The 25,366-nt window shown below is 42.4% G+C and overlaps 1 protein-coding gene across 1 annotated transcript; it reads right to left on the bottom strand.

Moving 5' to 3' along the window:
* Window positions 1-23,185: 23,185 nt before the first annotated feature.
* LOC123407637 (phosphatidylinositol transfer protein 3-like) lies at window positions 23,186-25,043 on the bottom strand. The gene is made up of 5 exons (XM_045100818.1): window positions 24,878-25,043; window positions 24,300-24,476; window positions 24,081-24,182; window positions 23,746-23,991; window positions 23,186-23,636 (listed from the first exon to the last, which is right to left on the bottom strand). The coding sequence occupies exons 1-5, from the start codon at window positions 24,965-24,967 to the stop codon at window positions 23,403-23,405; spliced, it is 849 nt and encodes a 282-aa protein (XP_044956753.1). The 5' UTR covers window positions 24,968-25,043; the 3' UTR covers window positions 23,186-23,402.
* Between the last annotated feature and the right edge of the window lie 323 nt (window positions 25,044-25,366).

Raw genomic sequence — 25,366 nt, 5'->3', positions numbered from 1 at the left:
GATCTCGATGTACCATGGTCTTTGCTACTATAGTTGGATCTTATGATGTTCTTCCCCCTCTCCTTCTTGTAATGAATTGAGTTTCCCCTTTGGAGTTATCTTATTGGATTGAGTCTTTGAGAACACTTGATGTATGTCTTGCACGTGTCTATGTGCGGTGATCAACTTGCGGGTTTGTGACAATTGGGAACCTATGCATATGGGTTGGTACACGTGGATTCATGTGAGTACTTGATGTATGTTTTGGTGATCAACTTGCGGGTTCGTGACATTGGGAACCTATGCACAGGGGTTGGCACACGTTTTGAGTCTCTGGTAGAAACTTTGGGGCACTCTTTGAAGTTCTATGTGTTGGTTGAATGGATGATTCTGAGATTATGTGATGCATATCGTATACTCATGCCCACGGATACTTGAGGTGAAAATGGAGTATCTAGGTGACATTAGGGTCTTGGTTGATATGTATCTTAAGGTGTTATTCTAGTACGAACTCTATGATGGATCGAACGGAAAGAATAGCTTCGTGTTATTTTACTACGGACTCTTGAATAGATCGATCAGAAAGAATAACTTTGTGGTGGTTTCGTACCCGACAATAATCTCTTCGTTTGTTCCCCGCTATTAGTTACTTTGGAGTGACTCTTTGTTGCAGGTTGAGGGCTAGTTATATGATCCAATTATGTTATCATTGTTGAGAGAACTTCACTAGTGAAAGTATGAACCCTAGGCCTTGTTTCCACGCATTGCAATACCGTTCGTGCTCACTTTTACCATTTGTTACCTTGCTGTTTTTGTAATTTCAGATTACAAAAACCTATATCTACCATCCATATTGCACTTGTATCACCATCTCTTCGCCGAACTAGTGCACCTATACAACTTACCATTGTATTGGGTGTGTTGGGGACACAAGAGACTCTTTGCTATTTGGTTGCAGGGTTGCTTGAGAGAGACCATCTTCATCCTACGCCTCCCGCGGATTGATAAACCTTAGGTCACCCACTTGAGGGAAAATTGCTACTGTCCTACAAACCTCTGCACTTGGAGGCCCAACAACGTCTACAAGGAGAAGGTTGCGTAGTAGACATCAATGCACAAGAAGTATTCCCGCTTAGTACAAGTGAAGGCTGGCAAAAGACTAAGAAGTGACCAACTAGAGAGCGACAACAGTCATCAATATGCATTGAAATTAACCAATGTTGAGTGCAAGCATGAGTAGGATATAAATCACCATAAACATGAATATCGTAGAGGCTATGTTGATTTTGTTTCAACTACATGCGTGAACATGTGCCAAGTCAAGCCACTTGAATCATTCAAAGGAGGATACCATCTTATCATACTACATCATAATCATCTTGAAATTCATGTTGGCATCCAAGACAAACCATTATAAGCCCCTAGCTAATTAAGCATGGCATCAGAAACTATGATCTCTATGTTTTCATTGCAAACATGTTTCTCTCATAACAATGCTGAATTAGGAACGATGAGCTAGTCATATTTACAAAAACAAAATAGGTCGAGTTCATACTAGCTTTTCCAGGCTCAGTCACTTCATCATATATCGTCATTATTCCCTTTCACTTGCACGACCGAATGATGTGAATAATAATAAGAGTGTTCGTGCATTGGACTAAGCTAGAATCTGCAAGCAAATTCAGAGGAGAAGACAAAGTAATATGGCTCTTTGACGGATAAACAGTAATGCATATGAGAGCCACTAATCATTCTAATCATGGTCTTCTACCTCGACCCAAAGAAAAAGGAAACTATTTACACGGGAAAGCTCCCAACAAGAAAAAGAAGAACGGGAAATCTTTTTGGGTTTTCTTTTTAATTACCACTAAGCATGCCGGAAAGTAAACTTACAACTTTTTTTTTTGTTTTTCTCATTTTTAAAGAAACACACGAGAAGAATGCAAGAAAAAGAAATAAACTAGCATGGATGATACAATGGAAGAGTGTGAACACCGACTACCAAAGTGAATGTGTGAGCATGAATATAAAGTCGGTGAGAGACACATACTCCCCCAAGCTTAGGCTTTTGGCCTAAGTTGGTCTAGTTCCACGGTTGGTCCGGGCGATGTCCAAAATCATAATGGGGGTTGTACTCGGACGCGGCAGCTACCGCCTGAATAGCTGCCTCACGGAGGCGAGCAGCCTTCACCTCCCTCTCATACTCCTCTGCCTTTCCTCTGGTTATGTAATATCTCCGTTTTCCCTGAAAGTCAAAGAAGGCAGGAGCAGGAAGGGTAATATGGAAAACACGTTGTTGGTTAAATATTAACCGGTATAGGAGGGATTCATTATCCCTCTTAAGGAACTGATAACGTATCATAGCGACGCGATCAAGGAAAGCTGTGTGGAGCGGGGGATCTCCTGTATAGCTCCCATGTTGAAACTTCTATCACTCGTTACTGCGCTCTTAAGAATACTAAGGTCAGTTTCACAGAGGTGACTATGGTCATGCTTTCCGTTAATGCATCTACCTATGAAGAGGGAAAAATAATGTAAGGCAGGAAAATGAATGCTCCCCATGCTAGCCTGCGTAATATCTCTAGTTTCTCCAACAGTTATACTAGAAATAAAATCTCTAACCGAAGACTTAGGAGGGTCATTGGGACTACCCCAATCAGGTATCTTGCATATTCTATTAAAATCCTCAAAATCCATAGTATACGATTTGTCATAAAGATCAAACGGTATGGATGTGTCATGGCCAACTGAAAATTTGAATCTACGAACAAAAGAGGCAGTGAGTGTAGTATACTGCTCACATTTATTGGAGATGAATTCTTCGAGCCCGGCGTTGCGAACAAATGTATCAAACTCGTCCTTGAAAATTGCATCAATCATGAATCCATCGGAAGGGCATTCACATGGTTGCACCGGTGTGTTCCTCGGCTGATAAGGATCGGGCTCCCGAATTGCGAGACGGGGACCCCTTTTGCTTGAGGAACCACCATGATAGTTCTTCCTGGACATCTTCCTTTTTCTGAAATAATTCTGAAATTTTTAGTGACTAAAAATAAAAGTGAACAAAGCTTAACAAAACTCATAGCAACTACTCCTACAAGTTCCTCGAGGCCATATCATGCATCAAAACTACTTGGGACCAACTAAAATTAACATGCAAAACTCAAGAACAGGGTCACTGCTACTGCAACAAAAGACCTTCCAATGGCGCTAGAAATAGGCACGTTGTTGGGAAATTATCTTGACGTGCTCCTCCCCGGCAACGGCGCCAGGAATCCTTCAGCTGCGGCTACGCCTTAAGGGACTTCCTAGGCAAGTATGCAAAGGATTTCCCCCGTGGCCTTGGAGCCTTGCGTTGGTGTTCCCTCGAAGCGTAAAGGGTGATGTAGCGTAGCGGTGGTAAGTATTTCCCTCAGTTTGAAAACCAAGGTATCAATCCGGTGGAGGAGTATCTCAAGATCCTGCACAAACACAAAAACTTGCTCCCAACGCTATGAAGGGGTTGTCAATCCCTTATAGATTGTTTGCCAAGTGAGAAATGAAAGCAACAAAGTAACAAAGCAAAGTAAAAGCGGAGGTGTAAACGATGGATGTGAATAGACCCGGGGGCCGTAGTGTTTACTAGTGGCTTCTCTCATAAAAGCAAGTAGACGGTGAGTGAACAAATTACTGTCGAGCAATTGACAGAACCGCGCAAAGTCGTGACGATATCTATGCAATGATTATATCTATAGCCATCACGTCCAAAACAAGTAGACCGATACTTTCTGCATCTAGTACTATTACTCCACACGTCGACCGCTATCCAGCATGCATCTAGTGTATTAAGTCCATAAGAAAAGAGTAACGCCTTAAGCAAGATGACATGATGTAGAGGGATAATCTGAAACCAATGATAAAAACCCCATCTTTTTACCCTTGATGGAAACTACTTGATGTGTGCCTTGCTGCCCCTACTGTCACTGGGAAAGGTCACCACATGGTAGAACCCAAAACCAAGCACTTCTCCCATTGCAAGAATCATAGATCTAGTTGGCCAAACAAAACCCTACAAAAGCATGTAGTCTGGCTATGCTCTATCATCATTGCACAACGAATATAAATCATGCACAACCCCAGTATTGGCCAAGTAATTGTTTCACACCTTTACTTTCTCAAACCTTTTCAACTCTCACGCAATACATGAGCGTGAGCCATGGTTATAGCACTATGGATGGTGTGGAATGTGGTGGAGGTTGCGAGACCAAAAGGAGAAGATAGTCACATTAACTAGGCATATCAATGAGCTCTGGAGAGGCTCATCAATAGATATCAATGTGAATGAGTAGGGATTGCCATACAAATGATGCACTAGAGCTACGAGTATGTGAAAGCTCTTATAGAAAACTAGTGGGTGTGCATCCAACTTGCTTGCTCACGAAGACCTAAGGCACTTTTGAGGGAGCCTATCATTGGAATATACAAGCCAAGTTATATAATGAAAATTTCCCACTAGCTATATGGTGGTGACAAAACGAGAGACTCTCAATCATGAAGATCATGGTGCTTAATATGCACAAGTGTGGAAAAAGTGGTAGCATTGTCCCTTCTCTCTTTTTCTCTCTATTTAAGTGGGATCTTTGGCCTCTTTTTTTGGGTGGGCTTCTTTGGCCTCTTTTATTTCCTCACATGGGACAATGCTCCATTAATGATGATCATCACACTTTCAATTCAAAACTTAGAGCAACGATGACTCTATATGGAATGCCTTCGGTAGTGTACCGTGCCAATGATCTAGCATGGCATAGACATCAATGGAAACATCATGCTAGCTATCTTACGATCGTGCAAAGGAAATGTAGACGTCGTGGCACATGTCATGGTGGTAGTTGCATGGCAATATATCTCGGAATGACTTTGAAAAAGCCATAGTGGGTAGGTATGGTGGCTGTTTTGAGGGAGGCTAATGGTGGGTTTTGTGTACCGGCGAAAGTTGCACGGCACTAAGAAGATAGTGATGGTGGAAGGTGAAAGTGCATCTAAACCATGGACTCAACATTAGTCATGAAGAACTCATATACTTGTTGCAAAAGTTCTATTAGTAATCGAAACAAAGTATTCAACGCATACTCCTAGGGGAAGGGTTGGTAGGTATAAACCATCACGCGATCCCGACCGCCACGCAAAGGATGACAATCAATATACTAATCATGCTCAGATTTCATCACATAGCGGTTCACCATACGTGCATGCTATGGGAATCACTAACTTCAACACAAGTATTTCTAGATCCACAACACCTTACTAGCATGACTTCAAAATTACCATAACCACAACTCAAAACTAATTGAGATGAATCAAACTTCTCTAACTATTCAATGCACATGAAGGTGGAAGTTTTCGTATCCCTTTGGATAACTACCCCTTCTGAGACTACTTTCAAAGCATAGATCAACTACCAAGCCACGCACCGCTGTGCTCTAAAATATATAAGTGAAGCACATAGAGCAAAAGTATCTAGCTCAAAAGATATAAGTGAAGCACATGTGAGCTCAATTGTCTACCAAAAGATATAAGTGAAGCTCGACAAAATCACGGTGAGTGCATGTCTCTCTCTCTAGGTGTGCAGAAAGGATGATTTTGACACACACAAAAAATACTCCTATGATACAAGACGCTCCAAGCAAAAACACATAACATGTGGTGAATAAAAATATAGCCCCAAGTAACGTTACCGATGGATTGAAGACGAGAGAGGGGATGCCTTCCTGGGGCATCCCCAAGCTTAGGCTTTTAGGCATCCTTGAATCTCTTGGGGTGCCTTGGGCATCCCCAAGCTTGAGCTCTTGCCACTCTTTATCTCTTTGTCCATAAGAACTTCACCCAAAACTTGAAAACTTCACAACACGAAACTTAAACAGAAACTCGTGATAACATTAGTACAAGAAAGCAAACCACCACTTCCTTAGGTACTGTAGCAAACTTAAATTCTACTTATGCTGATGTTGGGTTACTGTATTTTCAATCTTCCATGGCTAATACCCCCCCCCCCGATACTATCCATAGTTTCATCACAATAAGCAACCAACACAACAAATACAGAATCTGTTAACAGCAGACCAGTTTGTAGCAATCTGTATATTTCGTATACCTCTGGTACTTCAAAAATTCTGACAAATTACCACAGTCTGAAGAATTTGCGTAGCAATCAGCAGCAAAAAAGAATCAACTGAAAAGATCTTATAGAAAAAAAATGAAAATTCTTTTTGTGAGCAGAAAGTTTCTGTCTTTTCCAGCATGACCAAACGATCATCCCCAAGACTAATCATAACGGTTTTGCTTGGCACAAACGCAAAAAGAAACACAAAAAACACAATCATAACAGAATTATGAAAGTGTGGAAAACACAAAACAGAAAGAAAAAGGATAGATTCGTTGGGTTCCCTCCCTACAAGCGCTTTTGTCTAACGCCCTTAGCTAGGAAAAAAGTGATGCTCTCACAAAAGACAAGAATTGAAGCACAACGAGAGCATCATAAAGCATGTGAAAATCACATCTAAGTCTAACATACTTCCTATGCATAGGCATTTTATAGGGAAACAGATTGTCAAGACAACCAATAGTTGCCATATGCAAGGAAGAAGAAAGAGACAATAGCAATCTCCACATAAAGAGAGGTAAATTGGTAACATGAAAGTTTCTACCACAATATTTTCCTATCTCATAGCAATTATATGTGGGATCATATTCAAATTCAACAATATAGCTATCCCATAGGATATTTTTTTCATGATCCACATGCATGCAAAGTTGACGCTCTTCAAAAATAGTGGGATTATTATCAACTAAAGTCATGACTTCTCCAAACCCACTTTCAATATTGTTGCAAATATCATATTCATCATGAGGTTTGAACAAATTTTCAAGATCATAAGAAAGATCATCACCCCAATCATGATTATTGCAATAAGTAGTGGTCATAGAAAAACTAGCATCCCCAAGCTTAGGGTTTTGCATATTCTTAGCGTGATTGTCACTAATAGAATTTATAGTGAAACCATTGCAATCATGCTTTTCATCCAAGGAGCCCTCGTGAATCACTTCATGAATTTCTTCCTCACAATTTTCAGATTCACGCATCTTAAGAAAAACTCCATAGAAATAGTCAATTGCCCTCAACTCACTAGCAATTCGTTCCACATAAGTGGGTCTCTTAAAGAGATTAACAAACGAAGATGCAAGCATATTGAAGGCACATGGCACACAAGCGAACAGAAAGCAAGTGAGAGAAAAGGGCAAACGAAAAAGGCAAAAGGCAAAAGAAAACGGTGAAGGAGAAAGGCAAATGGAAACAGCAAATGTGAAGTCGGGGAGAGGAAAACGAGAGGCAACTGGCAACAAAACTAAATGCAAGAGATGAGTTTGTAAGAACTACTTGGATAGATATTGATCTCTCTTCCCCGGCAACGGCGCCAGAAATACTTTTGCTACTGCAACAAAAGACCTTCCAATGGCGCCAGAAATAGGCACGTTGTCGGGAAATTATCTTGACGTGCTCCTCCCCGGCAACGACGCCAGGAATCCTTCAGTTGTTGCTACGCCTTAAGGGACTTCCTAGGCAAGTATGAAAAGGATTTCCCCCGTGGCCTTGGAGCCTTGTGTTGGTGTTCCCTCGAAGCGGAAAGGGTGATGTAGCGTAGCGGTGGTAAGTATTTCCCTCAGTTTGAGAACCAATGTATCAATCCGATGGAGGAGTATCTCAAGATCCTGAACAAACACAAAAACTTGCTCCCAACGCTATGAAGGGGTTGTCAATCCCTTATAGATTGTTTACCAAGTGAGAACTGAAAGCAACAAAGTAACAAAGCAAAGTAAAAGCGGAGGTGTAAACGATGGATGTGAATAGACCCAGGGGCCATAGTGTTTACTAGTGGCTTCTCTCATAAAAGCAAGTAGACGGTGGGTGAACAAATTACTGTCGAGCAATTGATAGAACCGCGCAAAGTCATGACGATATCTATGCAATGATTATATCTATAGGCATCACGTCCAAAACAAGTAGACCGATACTTTCTGCATCTACTACTATTACTCCACTCGTCGACCGCTATCCAGCATGCATCTAGTGTATTAATTCCATCAGAACAGAGTAACGCCTTAAGCAAGATGACATGATGTAGAGGGATAATCTCAAACCAATGATAAAAACCCCATCTTTTTACCCTTGATGGCAACTACTTGATGTGTGCCTTGCTGCCCCTACTGTCACTGGGAAAGGTCACCAGATGGTAGAACCCAAAACCAAGCACTTCTCCCATTGCAAGAATCATAGATCTAGTTGGCCAAACAAAACCCAAGACTCGGAGAGAATTACAAGGATATCAAATCATGCATATAAGAAATCAGCAAAGACTCAAATATATATCATAGATAATCTGATCACAAATCCACAATTCATCGAATCTCGACAAACACACCACCAAAGAAGATTACATCGGATAGATCTCCATGAAGATCATGGAGAACTTTGTATTGAAGATCCAAGAGAGAGAAGAAGCCATCTAGCTACTAACTACAGACCTGTAGGTCTGAAGTGAACTACTCACGAGTCATTGGAAGGGCGATGATGATGATGAAGAAGCCCTCCAACTCCAAAGTCCCCTCCGGCAGGGCGCCGGGAACGGTCTCCAGATGAGATCTCACGGAAACGGAAGCTTGCGACGGCGGAAAAGTATTTTCGAGGCTCCTCTGATTTTTTGCTGAATATTTGGGAATATATAGGCCAAGGATCTAGGTCAGGGGGCGGCCAGGGAGGCCACAAGCCTTGCCACCGCCACCTCCCCCTGGTGGCGGAGTGGGGGCTTGTGGGCTCCCTGCAGCCCACCTGGCTTGGCCCAAAGGCCCCCTGATCTTCTTCCGTTCGGGAAAAAATCATTTTGGGGTTTTCCTTCCGTTTGGACTCCATTCCAAAATCAGATCTGAAAAGAGTCAAAAACACGGAAAAAACAAGAACTTGCACTTGGCACTGAATTAATAAATTAGTCCCAAAAAAGATATAAAAGGTACATAAAACAACCAAAGAAGACAAGATAACAGCGTGAAACCATCAAAAATTATAGATACGTTTGAGACGTATCAGTCACCAAGGCAGCAATAATATGCAATGAATAAAGCACTAGAATGAAAACTAATTGGACCAATGGAGGGGTCACATACCAAGGAACAATTCCCCAAAACAGTTTGGTGATTGGGGCTTTGCACAAGGAGATCGAAAAATGTAGCAAAATGAGCAAAACACGGGTTTGAGCTATGGAATGATTTTTTCTGGAGGTAGACGAAAGAGATGGGTGCTGGAATAAGTGGAGGGGGGCCACGTTGGACCCACGATCCTGCGAGGCGCGCCTAGGGGGTGGTCTCACCTCCTGGGCTCGTGGCCCACTGGTGCATCCCCTTGACTAGTTATCTATCTCAGAAATACTTAAATATTCCAGAAAAAGTCATACTTGAATTTCAGGGCATTTGGAGAATTTTATTTTCAGGTCATTTTTTATTGAACGGATAATGCAGAAAACGGGAAAATAATGCTATATTTATTATTTTCTACTAAATAACAGAAAGTAAAAGTTTGGAACAGAAGGTTGTGACTTCTAGATTCATCCATCTCATGGTCATCAAAAGAAATACGTCAATGAGGTTGATCAAGTCTCCTTGACAAACTTTTTTTTTGAATCACATAAAACCGGAGAATTTTCGAATAATCACTAGGTTACCTCAACGGGGGTGTGCATATCCCCAATAACAAGTATATCATATTTCATCTTGACAGTAGGTATAGGGAATTCAAAGCTTCCAATAATAATTGACGAAGATTTTTCAATAGTATTAATGCAATGAACTCGATATTATTTCTTCGAAAAGTGCACCGTGTGCTCACTACCATTAACATGGAAAGTGACATTGCCTTTGTTGCAATCAATAATAGCCCCTGCAGTGTTTAAAAGGGGTCTTCCAAGGATGACCGCCATGGCATCATCCTCGGGAATATCGATAATAACAAAGTCCGTTAAGATAGTAACGTTCGCAACCACAACAGGCACATCCTCGCAAATGCTGATAGGTAAAGCAATTGATTTGTCGGCCATTTGCAAAGAAATTTCAGTATGTGTAAACTTATCCAATTCAAGTCTACGATATAAAGAGAGAGGCATAACACTAACACCGGCTCCAAGATCACATAAAGCAATTCTAACATAATTTCCTTTAGTGGAGCAAGGTATAGTGGGCACTCCGAGATCACCTAGTTTCTTAGGAGTCCCACCCTTAAAAGTGTAATTAGCAAGCATGGTGGAAATCTCAACATCAGGTATCTTTCTTTTATTAGTCACAATATCTTTCATGTACTTAGCATAAGGAGACATTTTAAGCATATCAGTCAAACGCATTTGCAAAAAGATAGGTCTAATCATTTCAACAAAACGCTCAAAATCCTCATCATCCTTTTTCTTGGATGGTTTGGGAGGAAAGGGCATGGGTTTCTGAACCCATGGTTCTCTTTCTTTACCATGCTTCCTAGCAATAAAATCATTCTTATCATATCTCTTGTTCTTAGGTTGTGGGTTATCAAGATCAACAGCAGGTTCAATCTCCACATCATTATCATTACTGGGTTGAGCATCAACATGAACACCATTATCAATATTATCACTAGGCTCATGTTCATCACCAGATTGTGTTTCGGCATCAGAAATAGAAACATCATTTGGATTCTCAGGAGTAACAGCAACAGGTTTACTAGCATGCAAGTTCCTATCATCTTTCTTTTTCTTTCTATTACCAGGATGACTAGGTGCATCAGTATTAACTCCTTGAGAATCTTGTTCAATTCCCTTAGGATGGCCCTCAGGATACAAAGGTTCCTGAGTCATTCTACCACCTCTAGTAACAACTCTAACAGAATTATCATTCAATTCATTAAGCAAGTCATTTTGAGCCTTAAGTACTTGTTCTACTTGAGTAGTGACCATAGAAGCATGTTTACCAATAAGCTTAAGATCCTTAACATTTCTATCCACACAAGCACTTATATGATTAATCATACGAGCATTTTGTTTCAGTTGTTCGCTAACATAATCATTAAAACTTTGTTGTTTGGCAACAAATTTATCAAATTCATCTAAGCATAAGCTAGCAGGTTTATCATAAGGAATATCACTCTCATTGAATCTACGAAAAGAATTTACCTCTACTACCTGTGTCGGGTTATCAAGACCATGTATTTCTTTAATAGGTGGTAGATTCTTAACATCTTCAGATTTAATACCTTTCTCTTGCATAGATTTCTTGGCTTCTTGCATATCTTCAGGACGGAGGAATAGAATACCTCTTTTCTTCGGAGTTGGCTTCGGAGGTGGTTCGGGAATAGTCCAAGCATTATCATTGCTCAAGATATTATTCAATAGAATTTTAGCTTGTTCCACAGTTCGTTCCCTGAAAATACAACCAGCACAACTATCTAGGTGGTCCCTAGAAGCATCGGTTAGTCCATTATAAAAGATATCAAGTATTTCATTTTTCTTAAGAGGGTGATCACGCAAAGCATTAAGTAACTGGACAAGCCTCCCCCAAGCTTGTGGGAGACTCTCTTCTTCAATTTGCACAAAGTTATATATATCCTGCAAGGTAGCTTGTTTCTTATAGGCAGGAAAATATTTCTCAGAGAAGTAGTATATCATATCCTGGGGACTATGCACACAACCACGAGCAAGAGAAGTAAACCAAGTTTTAGCATCACCCTTTAGTGAGAAAGGAAACAACTTAAGGATATAGTAATAGCGAATTTTTTCCTCATTAGTGAATAGGGTGGCTATATCATTCAGTTTAGTAAGATGTGCTACAACAGTTTCAGATTCATAACCATGAAAAGGATCAGATTCAACCAAAGTGATTAACTCGGGGTCGACAGAGAATTCATAAATCTTATCAGTAACAAAGATGGGTGAAGTAGCAAACTTAGGATCATATTTCATTCTACCATTCAGAGTTTTCTTTCCACTTGAGTAATAAATTCTCGAGATCATATCTATCCTTACAAGCAAGAAAGTCTTCAGCTACCTCTCCCTCCATAACATAACCCTTAGGTATATTAGGCAATTAATATCTAGGAGAGCTAGGTCTAACATGTGACACAACAGGTTGAACATCAATAATTTCATCAGTTTCACAAGTATCATCAGATTCAGAAGTAACTCTAGCAATTTGTGCATCAAGAAATTCACCCAGTGGTATATCATTATCAAGCAAAGCATCATCCTAAGCATCATGGGTATATAGCAGAAGTAGCATCATCAAGCACAGACGACATATCAGAATTACTAGTAGGTGGTGGTGTCGCAAATTTACTCATAACAGAAGGTGAATCAAGTGCAGAGCTAGATAGCAGTTCCTTACCTGTCCTCATAGTTGAGGGCAAGACTTTAGTTTTTGGATCTCTCGGATTCCTCATAGTGATCAATAGATATAAATCCCAAGTGACCCAGAGAATAGAGCTATGCTCCCCGGCAACGGCGCCAAAAAAAGTTCTTGATAACCCACAAGTATAGGGGATCGCAACAGTTTTCGAGGGTAGAGTATTCAACCCAAATTTATTGATTCGACACAAGGGGAGCCAAATAATACTCTCGAGTATTAGCAGTTGAGTTGTCAATTCAACCACACCTGAAAGACTTAGTATCTGCAGCAAAGTTTTAGTAGCAAAGTAGTATGATAGTAACGGTAGCGGCGGTAACAGTAGCAGTAGTAATTTGTATAGCAAGTGTGACAACAGTAGCGGTAAAGTAACTTAGCAAGGACCAGTATAGGAAAAGCTCGTAGGCATTGGATCAGTGATGGATAATTATGTCGGATGGCATTTATCATGTAACAGTTATAACATAGGGTGATATGTAACTAGCTCCAGTTCGTCAATGTAATGTAGGCATGTATTCCATATTTAGTCATACGTGCTTATGGAAAAGAACTTGCATGACACCTTTTGTCCTACCCTCCCGTGGCAGCGGGGTCCTAATGGAAACTAAGGGATATTAAGGTCTCCTTTTAATAGAGAACCGGAACAAAGCATTAGCACATGGTGAATACATGGGATCCTCATACTATGGTCATCTCCAGGAGTGGTTCCGGCTATTGTCACTCCGGGGTTGTCGGGTCATAACACATCGTAGGTGACTACAACTTTCAAGATAGGATCAAGAACACACATGTATTGATGAAAACATAATAGGTTCAGATATGAAATCATGGCACTCGGGCCCTAGTGACAAGCATTAAGCATAGCAAAGTAGTAGCAACATCAATCTTAGAACATAGTGGATACTAGGGATCAAAGCCCATCAAAACTAACTCGATTAGATGACAGATCTCATCCAATCCATCACCGTCCAGCAAGCCTACGATAAGATTACTCACGAACGATGGATAGCATCATGGAATTGGCAATGGAGGATGGTTGATGATGACGACGACGTCGATTTCCCCTCTCCGGAGCCCAAAACGGACTCCAGATCTGCCCTCTCGAGGAAGAACAGGCGGTGGCGGCGGCTTCGTATCGTGAAACGCGATGAACTCTTATCTACGATATTTTTCTGGGCGAGATAGGTTATATAGAGTTGGAGATGAAGTCGGAGGAGCCACGTGGGCCCCACGAGCCTGCTAGGCGCGCCCTAGGGGGCGCGCCTGCAGGGCTCGTGGCCCACTGGCAGCGTATCTTCAGTTGATTCTTTCTCTGATATTTTTTATATATTCCATAAAAAATCCTCGTAAGTTTCCAGGTCATTCCGAGAACTTTTATTTCTGCACAAAAACAACACCATGGCAGTTCTACTGCAAACAGCGTCAGTCCGGGTTAGTTTCATTCAAATCATGCAAATTAGAGTCCAAGACAAGAGAAAAAGAGTTTGGAAAAGTAGATACGTTGGAGACGTATCAAACGTCAACGGGAAAACGTAGAGAGAACAACGTCTATCTCTGCAAGAATGAAAATAAGCAACAGTGAGTACGAAGGTACTCAACAAGACTTACATCAGAACTAACTACATATGCATCATGTATCAATGAACGGGGTTGTGGGGTTTACTGCAGAAAAGCCAGCTTTGACCTTTGGCTAACCTAAACTACAACAATGTTTTATACCTCTCTCGTCTCCCTACGAGAGAGCGCACACGAGTCCACATATCCACCACATCAATACACCACCATGGATCCTCTCTCGTCATCCTACGAGAAGGCCATCCATAGCACTCACACTTATCTGGACCATTTTAAAGTATCCCTTAAAGTTATCTATGAACCATGTAAGTATCCAAGTAGTCCATATCCGAGGACGCAGATATTCGAATAGATAATTACCCTGCAGGGGTGTACTTCGTCACACATGCTCCCGCCACTTATCGCCAAGTGCACATAAAAACAAGCACCTCGACAACCTTCAAGCGGAAGCCCATCGAGGGAGTCGGCCACGGACGTTAACCTACAATGACTCACGCCCAAGGCAGTCGCCTATCTGAGTTGGAACCCATAATGGAAGTCCGGCCGAGGTTTCCAATATGGACTCAAACGATGTGAGCAGGGCCCCAAGCCGGTCCCGGTTGGATCGTTCATCCACTTAGCAGGTTGTGCCACAACCTATGAACGTTTCGAACTACTGCGACTCCTGGACTGAGAACAGAGTAGTTAATAGGCCGAGAGGGGTCGAGTTACTGGAACCCAATGTGCGGTAGTATTTAATCTTGGAACACTAACACAAGATCTCAGGTCCTAAGTGCGGTATCAATGAGACAACCCACCATGTACTCCTACATGGCCTCTCATCGCTACCTTTACCAAAACAGTTCACGCACTTAACTCTCATCAGTAGGACATGATCATTCCAATTCATCATCCAGATGATCAGACCAGCTCAACTCTAAGCATAGCAAGCATATCAGGGTAATGGCACAACATGCCTCAAGCATCTACTAGGTATGCTAGGTTGCTTGGTTTAGCTATTTACTGTGACAAAGACAGGTCATGCAAAGGAATGGGTCCATCTACCGTAACACAATTAGCAGCTGAAACTTTATGTCCTAATGCATTGAAATGAGAGAAAGAGCGAGAGAGTGGGATTGTATCGGAATGCTCAAGGGGGTTTGCTTGCGTGTTGATCAGAAGAACTCAGTTGTTCTTCGATGTCGGTGATAACTACATCTCGCAAGGTCTATCAACAAAATCAACAGAGAACAAATTAAGCACATCAAATGTTCCACAATGATGCATGAGCATGGCATGTTAACATGATGTTGGTTTTATCTAATGCAAGTGATCATAAGTTAATTGGGGTTTATTTGACCAATATAGATCAATTCTAAACTCCAATATAAGCATTTATATGCCTATTCCATTGCAAATAATTGTTTGATTAAATCAAAAGTCCAAAGTAAAATGTTTCTGTGATCCAAAAATATTGGTTGACATTGTTATATCATGCCAATAATTTATTGGAAAACCAGGGACATTTTCCTGGAACTATTTGAAGCAATTTTTTCATATTGCATATTTCACAAAAAATTGGTTCCTGAGGCTTGATAACTTCCCCATTTCAAATTCAAAAGAATTTAAATATCCATGCATGAATTCTTGGCAAGCAAAGTAAAACTAGGGTTGTGACAACATTCTTCGTGATATGCATTTGATCAAGGCAATGAGGCGTGTCGTGATTGGGCCAGTACTCCAAGTCCGAGAAAACACACCTCGTTTTTCATACCTTTAGCAGCGGCTCCGACGCCTTTTCCATCTTTCCCGGCACGGGGCACTATTGCGAGTTATTCAACAGCTCGTTGATTTCGGTGTCGCTCCTCTTACGTGGATGTCCTTGATGCTGGGCCAAACCATTGAATAGATCTCCATGTTTTCTCCACGGGTCATCCTTTTCGGTCCATCTACGATGCCCCGTGTACATGGTTTTCCTAGACCCACCATCTTTCATTGACGTAACCTGCTGAGACGTTGTATCATCCATGCACCTCGTACATCCGCGGTATCCCTGGCACACCCGGACTGAGGTGTACCCGTAACCGAGACAGTCGTGCACCATCGTCATCAGCGCAGCTCTCATATAGAAATATTCTCTTGTGCTGGCGTCCCATGTCTTGACCGGCGATTTCCATGAAGTGTCTAGCTCCTCTTTCAGAAGCCCCATATACAGGTTAATATTATTTCCTGGTTATTTCGGCCCTTGAATCAGAATGCTCATGTGTATGTACTTTGTCTTCATACACTTCCATGGGGGGAGGTTGTACATCCATACAAACACGGGCCATGTGATGTGGTTGGTGCTATGGTTTCCAAACCGATTCATGTCATCGGTACACACACAAAGCACGATGCTCCTTGCATCTTCTCCGAAAAATCGATATTCGGCGTTGAATGATCTCCACTGGCTAGCATCTGCGAGGTGTCTCAGCTTCGGATCATCTCCATCATCGGGCTTCTTCCTCTCCGCGTGCCAGCACATGAGATTTGCTTCCTTAGGATCTACGAAATACCGCTGCATACGGGGAGTGATCGGAAAGTACCATACAACTTTCCAAGGAGCTTTCTTTCCTGCCTTCTTGTCTCGAGAAGCATTGCACTCTGGACACCTGGTTTTTTCCTCGTGCACCCCCTGATAAATGATGCAATCGTTGATGCATGCATGGTATCTACTGTGCGGCAGATCAAGAGGGCAAACGATTTTCTTGGCCTCATCGACACAAGTAGGATACAGGTTCCCCGCAGGAAGAACATTATTATGTAGATACTTCAAATGCTCATAGAGGCTTTTGTTTGTCCATTTGTTTTTTGCCTTCGTCTTTAGAAGTTCGAGCATGAAACTCAAGCGAGTAACCTCGGGATCACAACTGTCATATAATGGAGTCTTCGAGTCTACTTCAAGTTGCGCTAGCTTGGCCTCCTCTCTAGAAGCAACTTTGTCGCTAGTCATACTCTTGTGAAGGAGGTCCCAAAAATTAGGGTCATGCACGACTGAACTTAGTAGCATTGAAGTCTGCGGCGTGTCTCTCGCCTCTTCTCTGCCATGTCCGGACTCTTCTTCTTTGCCATGTCCAGAATCTTCTCCCTCACCATGTCCGTACTCTTCCCCACCTCCATGTCCGGACTCTTCCCCACCGCCGTGTCCAGCGCTATCGTCTTCGTGTCGGTCGATCATCTCTTCGTTTAGTCCCATGTTGTTATTCCCTGCCATGTGGACGTCCCCATCATCATCTTCACTTATCCACCGAATATAGCCACCCATGAAACCATTGATGAGCAAGTGGGCCTTCAAACGGCCACCCTCAAAAGGGTCCAAAATTACTCCATCTTTGCATTTTGTACATGAACATCTAATCCCAGTCCGTTTATTTGCATCATGTCCATCACCGAGGACTGCAAGTAACCCTCCACCTTCCTTCCAGTCACCTTCATGACTGCACGGTATAACAAGCAAAAGGGTTATAAAAAAGTGCATGCATGCATCAAAGTCATATAAAAATTTGGCATGACCTTGCCTAAAAATAGGACATATCGAGTTTGCTCGAAATTCGCCGAAACGGAAATAAATTGACATTTCAGCAAAACATAAGCAACTCACGGGGCATGTCTCTCACACAAATCCCTTCATATCGCAAACACACATATTGCCATTATTGAAATGCACAACTTTTTACTCGCATATATACCGATAGAGATTGTGCACGGCTAAATAAATAGCTAGATCTAGTTGTTGTGAAAAGAGATGACTCTAGCTAACTAGTGGAGAGGGAGAGAGATGACCTAGCTAGCGTCTATATGTATGGAAGGAGGGAGAGCCAAAAAAAATGTGGAAGGTAGAGTTAGAAGAGGCCGTTTATGGAGGATAATTAGGGTGGAGGGACCTCGATGGGGAGAGAAGAAAGGTAGAAAGAAGAGAGAAGAAGGGCAACAATTGTGGAGAAGCAACTTAGAGAGAGGAGAGGAAAAAAGAGGGGAGAGGGAAAAGGGGGGGAAGGGAGAGAGGGATGTGTGTGTGTGTGTGTGTGTGTGAAAGCTACCAGCAGCCACGCGTAGCAGTAGTGCTTTTTGTAAAGCAGCGCTACTGCTAAGTGGGGCCCAATATCAGTAGCGCTGCTTCCTGACGAGCGCTACTGCTATTAAACTTAGCAGTAGTGCTTTTTACGTGCACGCGCTGCTACTACTACTACCGTCGGTGGCCTTGTTGGGCCGTGTTTAGCAGTAGCGCTTTTTGCATATCATGTGCTACTGCTAAGGCCGTTAGCAGTAGCGCTTGCTATTTTCCAGCGCTACTACTAGGCTCCTACCTATAAGGTTTTTCCTACTAGTGGATCCTTGCCATAAGTATGGCGGGAAGGTTTCAAAGTGATCCAGAAATGAAACACTCGACAACGGTCAAGAATATTCTGAAGTACCTAAAAAGGACTAAGGAAATGTTTCTCGTGTATGGAGGTCACCAAGACCTCGTCGTAAAGGGTTACATCGATGCAAGCTTTGACACTGATCCAGATGACTCCAAGTCTCAAACAGGATACGTATTTATTCTCAATGGGAGAGCGATAAGCTGGTGCAGTTGCAAGCAAAGCGTGGTAGATGATTCTACATGTGAAGCGAAGTACATAGCTACCTCAGAGGCGGCTAAAGAAGGTGTCTGAACGAAGGAGTTCATGACAAATCTTTGAGTTGTGCCCGGTGCACTGGATCCAATGACTATGTTCGGTGACAATATTGGTGCCACTGCTCTAGCCAAGGAACCAAGGTTTCACAAGAGGACCACACACATAAAGTGATGCTTCAATTCCATCTGCGATTACATCAAGGAGGAGGACATAAGTATATGCAAAGTGCACACGGATCTAAATGTTGCAGACCCGTTGACTAAGCCTCTTACGCGAGCGAAACATGGTCAACACTAGAACTGTATGGGTGTTAGATTCAGTAAGATGTAAATCACATGTTGGTGTGAGCTAGATTACTAAATCTAGTGCAAGTGGAGATTGTTAGAAATATGCCCTAGAGGCAATAATAAAGTGGTTATTATTATATTTCCTAGTTCATGATAATCGTTTATTATTCATGCTAGAATTGTATTGATTGGAACCTCAAATACATGCGTGGATACATAGAAAACACACTGTCTCTAGTGAGCCTCTAAAGGACTAGCTCGTTAGTCAAAGGTGGTCAAGGTTTCCTTGCCATAGACATGAGTTGTCATTTGATAACGGGATCACATCATTAGGGGAATGATGTGATGGACAAGACCCAAACTAGAAACGTAGCATATGATCATCTCAGTTTATTGCTATTGTTTTATGCATGTCAAGTATATGTTCCTATGACCATGAGATCATGCAAATCACTGACACCGGAGGAGTACCTTGTGTGTATCAAATGTCGCAACTTAACTGGGTTACTATAAAGGTGCTCTACAGGTATCTGCGAGGGTGTCTGTTGGGTTGAAGTGGATCGAGACTGGGATTTGTCACTCCGTATGACGGAGAGGTATCTCTGGGCCCACTCGGCAATACAACATCACAAGAAGTTTGCAAGCAATGTGGCTAAGGAGTTAGTCACGGGATCTTGTATTACAGAACGAGTAAAGAGACTTGCCGGTAACAAGATTGAACTAGGTATGGAGATACCGATGATTGAATCGCAGGCAAGTAACATATTGACGGACAAAGGGAACCGTATACGAGATTGATTGAATACTTCACATCATGGTTCGACCGATAAAGATCTTCGTAGAATATGTAGGAACCAATATGGGCTTCCATGTCCCGCTATTGGTTAATGATCGTAGAGTTGTCTTGGTCATGTCTACATAGTTCTCGAACCCGCAGGGTCTACACACTTAACGTTCATCGACGGTATAGTATTATATGCGTTATGTATGTTGGTGACTGAATGTTGATTCGGAGTCCCTGATGAGATCATGGACATAACGAGGAGTTCCATAATTCACCGAAAGAGTTTTGGATGTTTTAGGAAATGTTCTGGTGCGAGGATACTTTGGTTGGGCCAAGGGGTAACTCCCACGGGGCTTTAGGTCGATGCAAAAGTAAGTTTTGCGGAGGTCAGGTACCAGACGCCACGAGCCCTGGTGTCTGTCCCTAGGCGCCGAAGACCGTGGCGTTTGGTGCGGGAATCTAGGAAGGACTCTTCCGTACGTTCCAAATCGACTTTGGGGAGGCCATCTCCCAAAGTTATGACCCCAGGGCTCAACATATAAATAGAGGAGCAAAGCTAGCCCTAGAACACAAGTTTTACATCCTCCTCTAGTTGGTCCTAGTTGACTAATTAGAGCTAGCCCTAGCTACCTCTAATCCTCATAATTTGAAGCCTACTATGGTTCTCATCTCCTTCCTCTAGTTCATCCTCCGCTCTAATTACGTTGTGATTGGCGAAGCCCTGTGGAAATAGTTTCACCACTACCGACAGCACGCCGTCATGCTGCTGGAACTCATCTACTACTTCGCCCGTCTTGCTGGATCAACAAGGCGAAGACGTCATCGAGGCGTACGTGTGCGCTTAGGTGGCCTTCGTTCGGTGCTAGATTGGGACGGGTCGCAATTGAATCGTGAAGACGTACGACTACATCAACCGCGTTATATACGTTTCCGCTTAAGGATCTACAAAGGTATATAGATGCACCCCCCCCCCTCTCATAGATGTTAGTCTTCATAGACTGATCTTGGTGAGCGTAGGAAATTTTTTGTTTCCCATGCGATGTTCCCAAACAGTGAAAAACTAAAATTGTACATCTCCAATTGTTATAAGAAGGTATTTGGAACACCCAAAGAAAATTTTGTGTCATTAGATAAGAGCGCAATCGGGAACATACCTCAGCTCAACGTTGACGAGAATGGGGTGTTGTATGCTCCTTTCACTGAGAAAGAAGTGTTTGACGCAATAGCACAAATGAAATAGAATAAGGCCCTTGGACTAGATGTGTTCCTAGCAGAATTCTACAAAAACTGTTGGCATATTATAAAGGGAGATCTTATGCCTATGTTCCATGACTTGTTTAACGGACACCTACACTTGTTTCACCTGAACTTTGGAACAACAACGTTGTTGCCAAAGAAGATGGAAGGTGTACGTATTGAGTGGTTCAGGCCTATATGTCTACTCAATGTTAGCTTCAAAATTTTCACCAAGGTTGGCATGAATAGTTGACGCGGATAGCTCATTCGGTAGTTTAACCAACTCAGACAACTTTCATGCCAGGGAGACATATCCTAGATGGGGTTGTTGTCCTACATGAAACTCTCCACGAAATCCATACAAAGAAACTAGATGGGGTTATCTTCAAAGTGGATTTCGAGAAAGCGTGTGATAAGGTCAAATGGCCCTTTCGCAAACAAGCCTTACGTATAAAGTGGTTCAACGAATCCTGGAGCAAACAAAGTGGACTCCTTCATCCAGAAAGGTAGTGCTGGGATAAAAGTTAATGATGACACATGTCATTGTTTCCAGAGGCATAAGGGGTTATGATATGGAAATTCCATGTCTTATGTGTTGTTCAACATAGTAGAGGATACGTTGGCAGTCCTTATTGGTTGGGTTGAAGAGATTGGCCAAGTAGGAGGACTTGTCCCGCACCTTGTCGAGGGGGGAGTGTCCATACTACAATACGCGGATGACATAATTATTTTCATGGAACATTGTCTCATAAAAGCTAGGAATATGAAGCTTGTTCTTTGTTTATTTGAGCAATTGTCTGGACTAAAATTCAATTTTTAACAAAAACGAATTTTCTGCTTTGGGAGAGCGAAAGAGGAACAAGATGCTTACAGATAATTGTTCGGATGTGAAATGAGATCCTTACGGTTCAGCTACCTAGGGGTTCCAATTCACCATAGGTGATTGATGAATAAGGAATGCAAATGTATTGAAGATAGATTTGAAAAAAGACTAAACTCCTGGAAGGGCAAGCTCATGTCTTACGGAGGTTGGCTAGTATTGATAAATTCGGTTTTGCGGAGTCTGTCGATGTTTCTTTTATCTTTATTTGAAGTGTCGGTAGGGGTACGAAAAAGACTAGACTTTTATCGATCCTGATTGTTCTGGCAATGTGATGATGCTAAGAATAAATACATATTGGCCAGATGGGATATTATTTGCAGACCCAAGGACCAAGGTGGGTTAGAGATCAAGAATTTAGAAGTTAGATGGATGCTTGCTTAGCAAATGACCATACAGGTTATCTGTTGAGACTGATGGTATGTGGGTACAAATCTTGCGGAATAAGTACTTACATTCAAAGACATTGGCCCAGGTTACCGCTAAGCCTAAGGACTCACCTTTTTGAAAGGGGTTAATGAAGATGAATGTAACCTTTTTTCAACGGGTGAAGTTTATAGTTGGTAATGGTACCACGACTAGATTCTGGGAGGATACATGGCTATGGGAGACGCCCTTGGCTTTGCAATATCCCTTTCTATATAATATTTTGCAACGTAAAGAAGAATATGTCCCTATTGTTTTACATTTGGTACCTCTTAATATCCAATTGAGGAGGCCCCTAGTGGGAGAATGTTAGAACTCCTGGTTGTTGGTCTGACCAACCTGATACAATTCATTGGAAATTATCTACGAATGATACCTTTTCGATAAAATCTATGTATTTGGACTTAATTGATTCTGGGCTACTCCCGAGATCATTGCATATCTGTAAGATTAAAGTTCCTCTTAGAATTAACAAATTTATGTGGTTTGTATACAAGGGAGTTGTAGTGACCAAGGATAATTTGATAAAGAGAAAATGGGTTGGCAGTATCAGATATTTCTATTGTGATAAGGATGAAATGATAAGACACCTCTTTTTCGATTGTCCATTAGCAAAATTATCATGACGATCCCTGCATATAGCTTTTAACATTAATTCCAACGAGCATTAACACGTTATTTGAGACGTGGCTTAGTGGAGTGAACACAACTATAATAAAACATATTTTGATGGTGATATGTGCACTATTTCGTGCTATATGAAACACTAGAACTGATTATATATTTAATGGGAAAAACTTTACTAATTTTTTACCGGTTATCTACAGAGTCATCTTGGATCCGTACGTGATCGTTACTTATCCATGCGGATTTCAAGGAGCTTTTGTTTATTGGATGCAACCGTTGAAAGACGGTAGCACGGGTTATCTTCACCCAATTTAAAAGACGAGCTAATAGTTAATAGGAAAAATGTTTAGGTATCGTACCCTGTTTTTTATCGCTGAATGTGACCCTCATTTTATGAGTCTGTTTTGGATCTAAGACTTTGTATTTGTACCTTATTTAATAAGATGATTGCATGCATCCTTTTGATGCCGAGGTCGGGGGCATTCCACCCTTTCCAGAAAAAAAAAGTGATTGGTCAGCGATCGAGATCAGGTGTAGCCATTTATATCTTTTGATGATGCTCCTCTCATCTTATCGGCTCTTCTCATTCTCTCGGCGTACTTGTCGATGTCGAAGGCCGTGCTGGTGCTTCTTCCTCCAAATGAAGACTCGAGCGTATCCAAGTCAAAGATGTCAGCCATAATCTGCAGGCTCTCCGGCTTGTTAGGATACACAAACTTCACTTTCTCTTTCATGTATGGCTGCACGAAGTTCTTTGCTATCTGCAAATCAAACAGAGGGCAGAGTCGATAAAATCAGGTTCAGATATTCAGTGATAAGTAAAACCGGAACCACCACAAATCATAGGTTAGAATGTTTGCATATACATACCTTCCAAAAGGACTCAAAAATCCTGGGAGGATCGAAAGGGATCGCCACGGCTATCACCCCCGGGTAATGGTTTTGAATGATGTGCATGGATTCGCGGGTCGTCGACAGCGGCGTGCTCGATATCGACCAGCCTCGGAAGTCGGTCAGCCAAACGACGAAGCCGTCTTGTTCATCCGCTGAGTTGGTGGCGAAATACTCTAGGAGATACACCAGGTGCTTTATCTGCTCCTTGCCTGAAACTTTAGACTGTTTGTACAGGTGAGCCTCTTGTTTGTTGACGTTCGACTCCTGCTACTACTATTAGTTACCAAAAACATCGGCTAAAGAATAATTACTTTCATTGGAACGTTTGCTACGAGGACACTTCTTCCGTTCTTGTCAAGGTAGTCGGCCACATGTGTCCTCCGGGCCTCGTTCTCCATTTCTGCAACGTCTTCCTGCCATTTAATTTGTTCGCAGCAGACAAGAGTACGTTGTTTACACAATTCATTGAAGCTATAAGCAGGTACTTAGAGACAGAGTGATCCATAAGGCTAGGATCTTTACTTACTTACCCAGGAAATTGCATCCGGCCTGTACTCACGCCTCCACTTGACAGTCTCCTTGAGACCCTTGGTTGCTTGCTCCGTGCTCCAGTTCCTCGCCCGGAGGAAACGGCGGATGGTGGCGTCGGTCAGAAAACTCGGCATCTCCTCCGTCAGACTGCCCAGGAGACCGCGCACCTCATTTATCTGCATGTATTCGTGCAAATCAAGATACAAAGTCACTACTGGTAGCTAATCTCTTGCTGTGAACAGTTACTAGTACAGTTAATTGCTTTCCAAAAACCCCGCAAAAAAATAATAAATTACTTTCCAAAATCAGTGGGTGTATCTACATCCATGTTTTCTTCAGAAGTGATTGAACACGATTCTGTCACATGTTCTGGTAACGAATTCGATCGAGCTCGAGGTCACTTGAAGATCCGCATGGATTTGCAGGGTCCATTATATGTTCCACGAACGACAGATCGAGTGCATACGATGATATAATTGTACTACAGTTCCATCCACAAAAGCTGGGACTAATAGATTGGATTGAAGGCAGACAGCAGGGAGGAATTCAGACAGAGAGAAGAGCTGTTAATAATTACCTTTTCCTGCTGCTCTTCTTCCCAAGAGGACGCTGGTTTCAGCTGCGCGGCTTCTTCGCTGCTGCTCTTCTTCTCCAGCTTGTAACTCATTGCTTCAGTCAGAGTTGCCTACAACCACACTGACACTGCAGTGCTCTGAAGCATGATCCACAAGGACCCACCCGCCCGCATTATATATCGTTGGACGAGATCGAACATGACAGGCAGGGGTAGTTGGTGTGTGCGAGCGTGGTGGCTTGCCGCTGCTGCCATAATGGCATCATGGACAGCCACGACCGACCCACGTACTACTACTGCTACTGCCACTGCCGTAGAGTGGCGACACGTTCGTCCTGTTCGCGCCAACGATCGGGCAATGCAATGGCATCACGTCTGTTGGTGGCATTCAAAGCTCACGCCAGTTCCACAGGCAGTTGGCTGGTGAGCATTCAATTGGAAGACACGCCGAGCGAGCAAGCACTAGCTAGTAGTCGTCTGATCTAAGCACAA

Source organism: Hordeum vulgare, chromosome 7H, assembly GCF_904849725.1.
Source record: "Hordeum vulgare subsp. vulgare chromosome 7H, MorexV3_pseudomolecules_assembly, whole genome shotgun sequence".
In the NCBI taxonomy this organism is placed as follows: domain Eukaryota; kingdom Viridiplantae; phylum Streptophyta; class Magnoliopsida; order Poales; family Poaceae; genus Hordeum; species Hordeum vulgare.
This window is presented reverse-complemented; position numbering and strand designations above follow the sequence as displayed.